This window comes from Heliangelus exortis, chromosome 1, assembly GCF_036169615.1.
Source record: "Heliangelus exortis chromosome 1, bHelExo1.hap1, whole genome shotgun sequence".
Lineage (NCBI taxonomy): Eukaryota > Metazoa > Chordata > Aves > Apodiformes > Trochilidae > Heliangelus > Heliangelus exortis.
In genome coordinates, this window is record NC_092422.1 from 63,409,757 (window position 1) to 63,422,536 (window position 12,780).

General features: G+C 43.8%; 1 protein-coding gene across 1 annotated transcript; it reads right to left on the reverse strand.

Annotated features, from left to right (window-relative positions):
* Window positions 1-226: 226 nt before the first annotated feature.
* Window positions 227-7,662, reverse strand: PDCL3 (phosducin like 3). Its single transcript, XM_071745334.1, has 6 exons — window positions 7,473-7,662; window positions 5,708-5,837; window positions 4,927-5,017; window positions 4,110-4,253; window positions 3,055-3,263; window positions 227-642 (listed from the first exon to the last, which is right to left on the reverse strand). Exons 1-6 carry the CDS (start codon window positions 7,476-7,478, stop codon window positions 500-502), a joined length of 723 nt encoding a protein of 240 aa, XP_071601435.1. The 5' UTR covers window positions 7,479-7,662; the 3' UTR covers window positions 227-499.
* Between the last annotated feature and the right edge of the window lie 5,118 nt (window positions 7,663-12,780).

The following is a 12,780-nucleotide window of genomic DNA, read 5'->3' on the forward strand; positions in this document are numbered from 1 at the left end:
CACCTTCAGCAGCACCTAAGGGTCACCCCCCAGCTCTCCAGGCTATCCAACATTTATGCACAGTGCATTGACAGAAAGCCCAGTGAAGTGCTACAACCAAGTATGGTTAAGACCAGCCATTCCAATTTGATTTACACTAGTTAAGTTTGCCAAACCCAGGCCACTTCATATTTCAGATTTTTAAAATAAATCAGCAACTTCCTGAAAAAAAAACAAACAAGAGACCTATGTTTCCACCAATGTCTGTATTTTAAAACTTTGAGTAATGTTTACTCAGGCTTCATAATATAAAATGTCTCTCAGGATCCTGAGTGAAGTTGTGCAGGATGGTTTGGGTTTTTTTAAAACTTCTTTAATTTCTAGAAGTTTCTAGATACATGGCTTTCTCGAACTATTACCCTTCTGGGGCTCAGCAAGATCTTGATGACCATCTCCAGTGCTCTTAGGTACAAAAGCTGGCTGCCAGTGCACTGTATCAAACTTCATGCCAACACGTGAGTCAGTCATCCTCCGAGTCACTCTCCCCCCTGGCTGGGGCACACACCCTGATAGAGGACATGAGCTGGTCCTGGATCTGCTTCCTGGGGTTCTCCTCAAGGTCTGTCTTGATGGCACCCGACTCCGAAATCTTCCACTCTAATTCTGTGCAGAGGAGAACAAGAGCCATGAATCTTGGGGGAAGAACAATGGGTTTTCTACAACAGCATCATGCACCTCCTAAATTGACCTTCAGAAGTAAACCAACCAACCAACAACAAAAAAACTACCAATCTCCCTCTCCCCCCGCCCAAAAAAAAAAACCCAACACAAACCCTCAGATTGCCACAATTCCCCACTGCCCTTCCCACCCTTGCTTCCCCCGTTGACTTCTGCTATCAGCTTGCCATCGCCATCACCAGCACCAAAACGAGGGCCCTTGCTTCTTATCTCCTTCCCCTTTGTTCCCACCCCCAGGTCCCAGCTCCTGCCCTGTCTCCTGCTCCAGCTGAGCTCTCCCTTCACAGTCACTAGCACTGCCACAGGTTTCAGCCCAGGGCACAGGATACTGATCTGCATCCAGCTGCTGGCATCCCCCCTGCCTCTCTGCTCCTTGTACAACCAGGAGTGCAAAAGAAGTGATGGAGGCAAAGAAGCAGCTTTAAAGATGTCTCTCCCAGTGACAGTGAATCCCACCTCCTTCTACCCACATAAGGGCAGAAGAGAAGCTTGCATGTCTACTGCTGCTGAAGGAATACAGCTCATATATCACAACTGTTTCCATCATGTACCAAGTTCATGAAAATCAGAAGAGGCAGGGGACAGATTTGCCGAGGGGCAAAAAAAAAAAAAATATTGTAGCAATTCCATTTACACATCTGAATTACAGGTATTTTTCAGGGCTGTACTCTATAAACACAATTCACCCCTTTCCCACTATACCACACACTCATTATTAGCCCCTTAGCAAGACAGTAAGAAAGACTCCACCATCAGTAGCAGACCTATTACTGTATAGACCCAAATTGGATTGCTTCCCAGAAGTGATAGAAAGTCAATACAACACATTCAGTTGAAACCTTTCTCCTAGTCCTGCTGGCAACCCTATCATTAAATCCAATTTCCTTCAGACATTACAGAGTAATGAATACAACCTCACACTTCCTTTGAGTGCCAGTGAAAGTCACCTAGGCTTAAGAGACAAGGAAGGAAGTAATAAAAGAAAATGCAGAATTTCAGTGCCCAGCTTTCTGTCATGATTGAATTACCTGTGCTTGTTGGTCCACCCCTAAATCTACTATTTATGTGCTAAAAATGAGAAAAAGATAACTATAAATTCTGCTACCACTGCTCACTTCAGCACATAATCAGGCAACTGCTTTAACTAGAGATACCTCCTCTCAAACCAAAGATCTCATTCGTGTGCTTTTCCCTTTCTGAAAGATCAAACCAGGGAAGTGTTTTCTACAGGAGACACTCAAGATACCCCATAAACATCGGGGTTTTAGTTACAAAATAAAAAAAAAAAAAAAGAACCTCATTACATCCTATCCCAGCATATGCAGTTACACCATTCAACAGGAACCCTGAAATGCTGCTTAACTGAGGTCTTCTTCAGATAAGGATGTCCTAAAAGCCTGACCTCAATAAAGCTTGAAGGCATCTGGACAAACATGCCTCCTCAGAAAGCTGGTGGGTATCCTTTTAAATGAAGTGAAATCCACTAGGTTACATCTGAATTGCAGTTATTTGCCAATGAGAGTGTTTTTCACTGCTGACCTCCGTCTTCCAGTACTGCTGAAGGAAACCATCCCTGTCCAACCACCTTCAAAAAGGAGCATTTACTGAAAAGCCAGTGTTCTGAGTTCTGCATGACTGCCCTCACCTCCTGAAGGATGTCATGCTGAGCAGGCTGCACAACCCAGCCTGCTGAAATGGGCAAAGGGAAGTCTAGGGAAAAAACACAACCTCCAAGAAAGGTAACAGCCTCTCCCCAGAGAGCCCTGGGACCTCCAGACCACTAAGGAAAGAGTTTAATGTGCTGCTATCTCCAGGAGATGGCAGGAGGAAAAGGAAGCAGCCCAATTTTAGGCTAGCAGCCCCATTGGGACAGACAGGTTCCCTTTAAAGGCTCATGAGGAGTGTAGCACATGTGTTAGGAAGGTACAACAGACAACATCAGATTGAAAAGGAAACAAGAAGCCCTACAATGCAACAGGCAAGCAATTGTCAGCTGCATGGTTTATCAAGAAACCCAGGGCACAATCAGTCATTCAGGTACAACAGCCCCAAGGAATGCGTGTGGATACTATTTACTTTTTACCATATTCAGGAAAATCTGTTTCACCTGACAGAGTGTGAATGCTTGCACACACATGTAAGATAAATACCTAGATGGTGGCCTACTCAGCCACTCACTGCTTTTACAAGATAGCCTTGATGTTGCTGAGCCACATGGGTACAAAAAAAATCTAATTGATTTTTAGTACCTTCCTTCTCCTCCTAAGTCTCACTTCTCCCATTTCCAGCAAAGCAGTTTGGGTTTTACTTTGGATGACTGGAGATGCAGACACTCACCATCCCTTGTCAGATTCATGCCACCAAACACTAAAGGCCCAATGAACTGAGCTTTGATGTCTCCCTCCAGGTAGACGAATATCGTAGGCAGGTTTTTATCAGGGTAGTTGGGAATGCAGGTGGTGGAGATAGCTTTGATGAATTTCACATCTCTGAATTTTTTTGCAAGCCCACTCATATGTTGATTTATTAAGGCACAAAGTGGAATTCTGTGAAGAACAGACAGAAGGAGAAAATGAAAGACTAGCTAGAAAGTAATCTGGTCTATAAGTAGCATTTACAGAAAGACAGATGTACCAGAAGCAACTTCTGGATACTTTTGTTATCCAGTATGCCAGAATTCAAAGGAAATTAGCATCACTGGAGGTTTTGGTCAGTGGTAGGTCTTTTGTTTTAAGACAGCAGAATACAGCCTTCTCCTCTACCATACAAAGAAATTGGTTTATGAAAATATGATGTTTAGAAATAGCATGAGCAAGAGCCAACCAAAGAAAAGCTCCTGGAAGGAAGCATACAATGGACAATGAACACCTGTGACAAGTGGACAACGAACCTGTGAGGACCTTAGAGACAATGAACAAAATCAAGTATTTCTAACCCTCTCCATAAAATTCTAGCAACTTATCAGACCTTTTTATCAAGTGTCTTCATCATGCTGACAGGACTGGAGATTTCATTTATTTCATTTTTCTGCATCTGGTAACCAGACTACAGATCTGGTACAGTTATACTTCTAAGGCACAGTCCCTCACATTTTGTACACAATCTTTTTCAAGGTTTAATATTACAATGTCAGCAGATACCCCTATGGTAGCTGTTTGCAGCTGAACTAGTCACCCTATGCCACACATTTGGTATAAATGTATTGAAAAGCCACTTTATGATAGTTTTGCTTTAGAGCCAAATTAAGCAGTCCTAGTAAGGAAACTACTAATTCAGTATTTTATTTTTTAGAACTTGAGAGTCAGTTCCTTAATTTCCACAATAATCACACATTTGTCCAGAGCATTTCCAGCCATTGACAGTGAAAGGTTTAGAGGTTAAAAAATTCTTACCCTTGTTTGTAGAGGTGTAGGACTACCCATATACCTTTTCCAGCTTTCGTAACCTCTTGAACATAATCCTTCCCAGAAATCTCCATAACTTCACCAAAAATATTCTTCATTTGAGCTGCTTTCATTTCTGCTAACCTTTGCTGCCTGAACAGGAAGAAATGGGAAAGAGATGTTAAGACCAGACCCATTTTTGACAGAAAACCACTTAAGAGTAGCTGGCTGAAACCTCAGCTTTAGAGACACACCACAAACATCTTCAAACTCCAGAGCAACAAAAGCAAATTGACATGGTCTATGGATGCTCTTATATTTGCATCACAAGTGACAACCACCAACATGCAAGAAGTACAACTAGGCTTTGTAGCACTTTTTTTTTGTCATTTCTGCCCTCAGCAGACATTTCTTCTGCAGATTAACTAGCAAACTAAATGGCAAAAATCACAAAAGGTGGTATAGGGCTAATGAAAAATTAACGCTGTTATCATGTAAAAACCCGCAGCACCTTAATCTCATTAATGCAAAAATTGAGAAATCTTGGATGTGATTTTCAAGGCTCTCAGAATCCCCAGCCATGCCCTCAGCAGGTGCACGTTATCTCTTCAATACCAAGGTGTAGATTAAGGACATCAAATTTAAACCCAGTTATCCCATTAAAGACATTTAGAAGCTTTACAAGAGACCAGAAACAAAACTGACTTTTTCTACCATCAGGCCTAACAACATCCTTCCTCTCTTCAACAATATCTAACAAAATATAAAAGAAGAAAAAAAAGTAATCAAATTTTCATAAAACCCAGGTTCTGTATGCTGTTCTGACCTGTACATTTCAATAGCTTTCTCATCTTCCTCATTAAATTCATCTTCATTTTCTTCTAGCTCTTCCAGAGTCATATCCTCATAAGTTCTCACTAGAATGGAAGAAGCAGCAAATCAACAAAAACCTTGTTCCAGGATTAAAGCCTTTATCAGTCCAATAGAAATTATTTACTTTCGGGACAAACTAACTATGGGAAACACAGCTTTGTAATTACTACTATTACTGGGTTTTTAGAAAATATTACACACTTTAGACATATAGATGGAAAGACAATGATGTAAAGGACTTGGAGCTGAAGGCTGCTTAAATTAGCACACAAGTACTGCAACTAGCTTTCAAGTTTGGTGGCTGCAGACAAGACGTGCCTAAAAGATTCACAGCACAGCAGGGATGCCTGAACAACAGAGAGGAGGAAGCATGCAAGAGGTCTCATGGTCATGAGATGCTTTTACTTGCACATTTACAAGGCAGACTCCCTTCACACTGTTCTTTTTGCAGTTTTTAAATATTTCCTTCCATAAAAATATGGACCCGACATCAAGAACCAAGCTTTCCTGTGCGGAAAGAATGCACATGCTCAGGAATTATTTGTTTGATACCACCAACAGCCAATCACTCTATACAAGAAGCATCTTTGGTATTCTTTACAGACTTGGGGAAAGACACATTAGTTTACATGCATCTAAACATTACTCTTGGCCACTTCTTTATACAAGCTTCCTCTAGGAACCATTGCAAGACTTGACCTGCTGCTGCTACCTGAGTTGGCCTGGTCACTCACCAAGAGACTTCTGAAGGATGGCAAGCTGCTCCTCTTCCTTTGCACGCTCCAGTTCCTCCAGGTTTTCTTTTGGAGGAAGAATACCTTTCTTGCGCAGGACATCATTCCACTCTGTGTCTTCATTTGGGTCCTAGAACAGAACAAGAAGTTGATGATGTGTATTCAAAGAAAACTTTGACACTCCCAGAAGTTAATATCAGCAAGTTTTTCAAGAGACACAGCAAATTGCTAAAGTGGTAACCATCTGGATGGTGCCAGGAAGTCACAATGTGCATTCCCCTGATGCTGAGGCTTCTTTGCAGCCCCAGAAGAGTTATTTTCTTTTATTCCATCCTACTTTACTGTGAGGGCGGCAAGACACTGGCACAGGTTGCCCCGGCAAGTTGTGGTTGCCCCCTCTCTGGAAGTGTTCAAGGCCAGGCTGGATGTGGCTTTGAGCAACCTGGTCTACTGGGAGTGTCCCTGCCCATGGCAGGGGGGCTTGAACTAGATGATCTTTTAAGGTCCCTTCCAACCCAAACCTTTCTGTGACTCTATGACACTCACAGCACACCCCACCTTGGTAGGGTACAAAAGTCTGAAGTGCCATAATCATTGCTGAAGCTCTCATAAGGTGAGAGACAAAGCAAGGAAAGCAACGGGGTGACAAAGAATCATGCTGGCCACAGGGCTCACATACAGAGGCTCAACAGAACAACACGACACCAAATCAGCAATCATTGCATTGGCAGCTGCTGCTGAGAAGACACCCAGGCACCAGCCTTGCAGACCCGACTGAATACATACAAGTTTCCTTGGTAGGTACAGGTGCTTAAATAAGCAAGCACAGTCTCCTCCAGACAAGGCTATTGGTAGAGAAATAGATCTAGAGCTATGCCTAGACTCTTCATGAAAGTTAAGATGAGATTTTACTGTGAAACCCACGCATAATCCCACAAAACAAGGCCAGCAGGCAGCCATGTATTGCTGGGAAGCTCAACAGAAGTTTTTCCAAGTTGCGTGGCATTTTTTTATTTATTCATTTTTGAAAATACATGAAGATGAGTACTCACTACTCAAGTGATATTTTTGTTACTTACTGTCTAGGAACAAAAAAACCCCAAAAACCACCACCACCAAAAACCAACCAACCAAACAAACAAAAAAAAACCCCAAAAAAACCCCAAACCTGAATGTAGCACCCACTGTTTTGCTACAGCTTGCCTCACTACAGCTTATGCTAGGTCTGTTGAAGACCACACCTTTTCTCCAAGCCAAAACACAGGATTTCTGGACTACTGGGAAAACCAAACAAAACAAACCCACAAACAAACCCGAAAACAAAGTAGCACAGCGAACTGCACACCAGGTTACTCCGTTTCGTCAGAGCTATTTTGCTTTTTTCTCTGCCTGTGGCCACTCTTCCCTCGGCACAGCATCTCACAGGCCCTTCTGTCACTCACCAACACGCTGTGAGGTGCCTGAAACCCCCACCCACCCCTCTGCAGCGAAATAAATACCGGAATTGGGAAAAAAAACCCCGAACAAACAAAAAACTAACTAGTGAACCACCACAGAACCATGCCACGGAGATTCATAACACAATCACCCCATGACACACACTTCCAAGAGGGACGATGCCCCCGGTGAGGGAGGCCCATGACTGCCGGGGCCGGGAGCCCGGAGCCGCCCGGAGCCTCCCCCTGCCCGACCTCTCCTCACCGCCCACCCGGGCGAGCTCCCCCCACAGCACCTTCCGAGAGCGCGGAGCCTCTTGAATGCTCACCTGCATCCTGCCCCCGGGGCCGGACAGGCCAGAACCAACTGGGCCGAAAAGCACTGGGTTGGGCCGGTTCCGGCGTGCGCGGCGCGGCCGGAGGAGGCGGAGCTCCCCGGCGGGGCGGGCCCAGCAGCCGCTGCCGCTTCCCGTACCGCCTAATAAGGCCGGTGCCGGCGGCCGGTCCGGCCCTGTGGGAGGATTGTTCTCCTAAGTCACTACGCTAAAGCCGCGGTCGTAAAGGGGCTGTGTGTGAGCTGCCCAAAGCCCGTGGCAGGAGAGCTTTAACCGAAGGGTTGTTTAGCCAGAAAACCCCTCAAACCGACATCAGCTGGGAAACGATGCAGGAGCTAAGTCATGGAAGACAGAGGAATTCTTTCCCGGCTTCCCGGGGCACGGCCTCGCAGCCTGCACAACCTGAGAAACCTTCCCTCATCCCTATTCAGCCAGGTTTGCGCTGCAGCCCTGGTCCAGCTTTGCCCCTTTTATCCTCGTTTCGCACGGCGAAGGGTAGGAAATCGTGTCCTCCAAAAGTAGCCGGCTAACGATGCTCTGGAAAAGAGTTACACAGTGAAGAAAAAAGCAAGGCATCTTATATTAGTCTGAAAAAAAACCCAAAACAACAACAACTACAAAAACAAGCAACAAACCAAACCAAAACATGTAACAGGTTTTGAAGCTTGTTTCAGAAAATAAAAAGAACTGAGCTTGCATTCAGTTTTGGTCCCTGCTGTACAAAAAGGATGCAGACAGGCTGGAGAGTGTCCAGAGAAGAGCCACAAGGATAATCAGAGGACTGGAGCATCTGCTACGTGAGGGGAGACTGAGAAAACTGGGTTTGTTCAGCCTTGAGAAGAGAAGGCTTAGGGGAGACCTTATTAAATTTCCAGTATTTAAAGGGGTGCTACAAAGAAGATAGAGACCCCCTACTTACAAAAAAGTCTCATGGATGAGGGGCAATGGGCAAAGGTTGCTCCTGGTGAGATTCCAGTTGAACACAAGAAGAAAATTTTTCACTATGAGGACAGTCAGACTTTTGAATGGTCCCAGGGGAAGTGGTGGATTCTCCCACCTTGGAGAGTTTAAGCTCAGCAGGGTGCTGAGACACATCTTACAAAAAATATCAGAAGGGTTGAACCAGATGATCCTTGAGGTTCCTTCCAACCTGGCATCCTATGATTCTATGGAACTCATGTTTCTGAAACTCATTTCAGAAGTTAAAAAGAAGCAGTGGGCTACTTCCTAGCACCTTCCAGTCTTCCTTTTTCACCTGTGAAGCAATCAGGTGGGAAGAGAAGTCCATTTTCTGTGGGTCAGCCCTGCTAAAATGAGTTCACAGACACCTCTGCAGTGTGGCAGCAGAGCTCTGAGCCCCTGTTCTGCCCAGCCCCAGGTGTCTTGTTCTGTGTTGGACAGTGTGACTCTGTAGGGCACACAGGGAAAGCAGCATGGCCAGGAGATGTGGGCATCCCAACCAGGCAGGATGCTCCTTGCACTCACTAGTCAGCGTCCTGGTGCTACTCTGCACCTGAATGCATAAACCAAACCTGGGACCCTCATGCAAACAACCCAAATAAATTGTCAGCCATAGGGAACGCTTCCCTAGGAGCATCCAAATACTGTTGGTGAGTTTTGGGGCTCTCCTCTACTTTAGTTTTTCTCTGTAACTCTTCGCTTTCCTCTTCTCTTAAGTCCTTTTTTCTGTCTGTTTGCATTTCATATCCTGCGTTATTTCCCCACTGGCATCTGCCCTAATTTTTATTTTCCTGTTCTGTTTATTTTCCTGTTTTAAAAAAATCAAATAAAATAATCAAACCCATATTATCTATACTTATCAGTTATAACTATCAATACTTCAAATAACATTAGGATTGAGTCATGGACAATTAAAATATGAAGAAATTTCTGCCTAAATAGTTACTGTCATTTGAGTCTGTATTAAAACATCATTAAGCAAACTCTGAGGAGTGGGTTGAGTGTGGTGACCCCAGTCCATTTGGGATCAATGCCCCATCCCCTAAAAATGGGCATGTCTTCCCTTTCAGAGAATTGAACATATGTTGCACTTTCTTCTCAAGGACATGCAGCAGAGGAGAAGGGGGAAGAAGCCTGGTCCCATCTCCTCCTCCTTTTATGCTTGCTCACCAGGAAAGGGAGCCCAGCTCTGAGTCCCTTGAAAAACATCCCCACACAACCTACCAGCAGGCTTTAAGAGTTTGCGGCATTTGGAGAAATGACTGTGTCTCTGCTCTGCCAGGGGCCTGAAGGGGAAATTCAGAAGCCCTGTTATAACATGTTATAACAAGTTAAACATCCTGTTCACACCCATGTATCCTGAAGGGTGCTGGGACACTTACCCTGTGCTAAGGCTGGTTTATTGAAAAGGAAGGCACAGCTACCTTTTCTGTGTCTGAATTAGAAGAAATGGGTGGCTGTGCTTTGAGAAGAAATCAGTCGTTATAGTGAATATTTGGATGCATAAAGAGTGCCCCATATTTGTCTCCCAGAGTCCTGAGGTGGAGGAACACTCAGCTTCACCCAGCTTGGACTAAACACACATCTTTGTGGGAAAAGTGTCTTCCTGAGTCACAAATGGAACCACAAATACATGATGTGAGAAGTTTAGATCAGAAAGTAAAGGGTTACAGAGCCTTCTGGCAGTGCAGCATGTGAGTTTACGTTTTTGGAATCACAATTTTGGAGTCTTCTGCAGGCACTCCAGAGATTTTTGGCTCTGACCCTCAGTCAATACCTGGCATGCAGAACTGAAAGCTTAGCTATTGGTGCCAGTTTTGCTGTATTAACATTTTGTCAGAGCCGAGGCTTTCAGGAGGACCTGCTGCTTGAACAGTTATCTTCTGTGTCTGCAATACCACCCATGGCTCTTGTAGGACGATGATTGGTACCTATTTTAACACCTGGATGCAAATACAGAAGGAGCTTGAGCAGAAAGTATACACTCATTTTTTAAAAGGTGATCAAATATATTAATTTGAATTAGATGAGAGGATCTAGCCAAAGTCCCTTGGCACCAGAACCCCTCTGTTCCCGCAGTAAAACCCTGAGCCCCATGTGGGTCAGAGAGTTTCCAGAAGAGGGGGCAGAAGTCCACATCTTAGGAGCAGTCCCATCACATCACTTGGTGGGGCTCAGGCTCAGATGAACAAAGCATAACTCCACCTGCCCAGAACACACATAGAGCAACACAGAGTTTTCCTCCCTTCTACACAACTAAAACCACATTTATAAGGCACATTTCCTCTGTGTTCTTTTTTTCAAGCTTCAGCAGAAAAGACAGGAGTGATTCTGCACACAGTGTACAGAGAGAAATGCTCCAGACTGAGTGTGTGAGAGGTGACAGTTACCCAGTGAGACTGAAATACAGCTGTAGCTCAGACCTTGGAGACTGCCTGGCTTTCCTCTGTCCTTGAGAATTTGCTTCTGGGCATCTATAAACTATTTCTTCCAGTTCCCTCAAATCAGGGTGTTGTGGTTTAACCCCCTCCTCCAGCAGCTCATCTCAGTGCAGCCACTCACTCACAACACTCCCCTGGGGTGGGATTGGGGGAGAGAATGAGAAGGGTAAAAGAGAGAAAACTGCTGGTTTGAGATAAAAACAGTTTAACAGGTAAAGCAAATACTCTGCATGCAAGCAAACCAGAATTCATTCAAAGCAAGGAATTGATTCACCTCTTCCCATTGGCAGGCAGGTGTTCAGCTGTCTCCAGGAAAGCTGGGCTCCATCATGCTTAATGGTGTCTTGAGAAGACAAATGTCTCTCCCTTCTTCTTCCTCTATCTTTATAAGCAGAGCATTAAGTCATTTAGAACAAAATATCCCTTTGGTCAGTTGGGGTCCTGCCTGTGTCCCATCCCAACTCCTTGTGCACCCCAACCTACTTGCTGGTAGGGAGGGCTGAGAAGCAGAGAAGGCCTGGTCTCTGTGCAAGCCCTGCTGAGCAATTCCTGTAAGACCTCTGAATTACACTGTAAACATCTCTGTAAACACTGCTTTCAGCACAAATCCAAAACACAGCCCCATACCAGCCACTATGAAGAAAATTAACTTCATCCCAGCAAAAAAGAGCACACAGGTGTTAGAAGGAATATGAACCACATGTGAGAATGACTCATTAATAGTCCAGGTGAGCCACTGATGAGGGGAAAAGTTGCTAATAAAAAGGGTCTGCCAGAGGACTAGGGGCAATGGTGTTGTATGCCTTGTTTGCCTCTGAGTGCTGGCTGTAAAGAAGCATAGACTAGAAGAATTTTTGAAGGTAATGGAATACATTTTTCATTTATAATATATAGTAAGAGGTTTGGGGCTATTGTGAACTTTATACTGTTTTTAAACTCGTCTGCATTTGCAACACTGCAATGTCTGCAATGTGAGTAATCAGAATATGAAAATAGGGATAAGGAGCTATGGCTTGGTTTGCTTGGATTTTATTATGTGCTGGGTTTTCTTTGTTCCTGCCTTTCAAATCTTATTCTGTTTTTTCTTAATATTTAAATCTCTATAAAAACCCCACAAAAAAACCCCACCTATGGTAACCTAGTAATGGATATTTTTGTATGCTGCAAACATCTGTGCTGGAAGTCACTGTCCTATTTACTCCTAGAAATATTATTTAATTAATTTTTTTTGCCACTCCAATTGCAAGAGTATTCTAGTTTTGACTAAATCTTGAGTAAATAGATGGTAACTTCTATTCTTTAGTCTGTATTGTGATGTTCAAATAAGTTTTTCCTTTTCCTAATGGTGAACACTTTCAGTTCTCTCACAGCAACCAGAAAATACTCGTTAGGGTTTTAATTTAGAACTCTGCATGAAAACCTCTTAGAGTGTTTTGGGTATAAGATTCTATGGGCTGCAGGAATTTTTCAATTGTTAGACTTGAAGTGAAGACCTAACTTAGTAATGGACGAAGTTAGAATACAGATTCCTCTTAGAAGAAGAGGAAGGCTTGGACTCTAGTTAGCTTTGATGTAACATTTACAGTGTTTAAGAAAATCTCATTGAGGAATACTCACTGTGTCTCAGTCTCAAACACATTCCAAGTAGAAGGGAAAAGCCTCTTCTTTTGGGCTCTCATTATCTACTTCAGTAAGCCTTTCTTGTCAGGTTGTCAGAAGACTGGTTTTGCAACAAGTACCCTCTCCTAAAAGGTAGGCTGGAAAAGGGAGGTAGTTAAAGTCTTAGCTTCACTATTAACATACCATGGTGCGAGGCTCTTCCTCTTTGAGCTTTCTCCTTGATGTGGAAGAACACTAGGTGTAACTCTCCTTGTTATTTTTAGTTCTTGCCACCAGTTACC

Excerpts from the sequence above, each read along its gene's own strand:
- PDCL3 (XM_071745334.1), bottom strand. Across the intron at positions 3,264-4,109 it reads CTACACCTCTACAAACAAGG|AATTCCACTTTGTGCCTTAA; the intron begins GTAAGAATTTTT and ends TGTTCTTCACAG. Across the intron at positions 643-3,054 it reads CATGAATCTGACAAGGGATG|AATTAGAGTGGAAGATTTCG; the intron begins GTGAGTGTCTGC and ends TCCTCTGCACAG.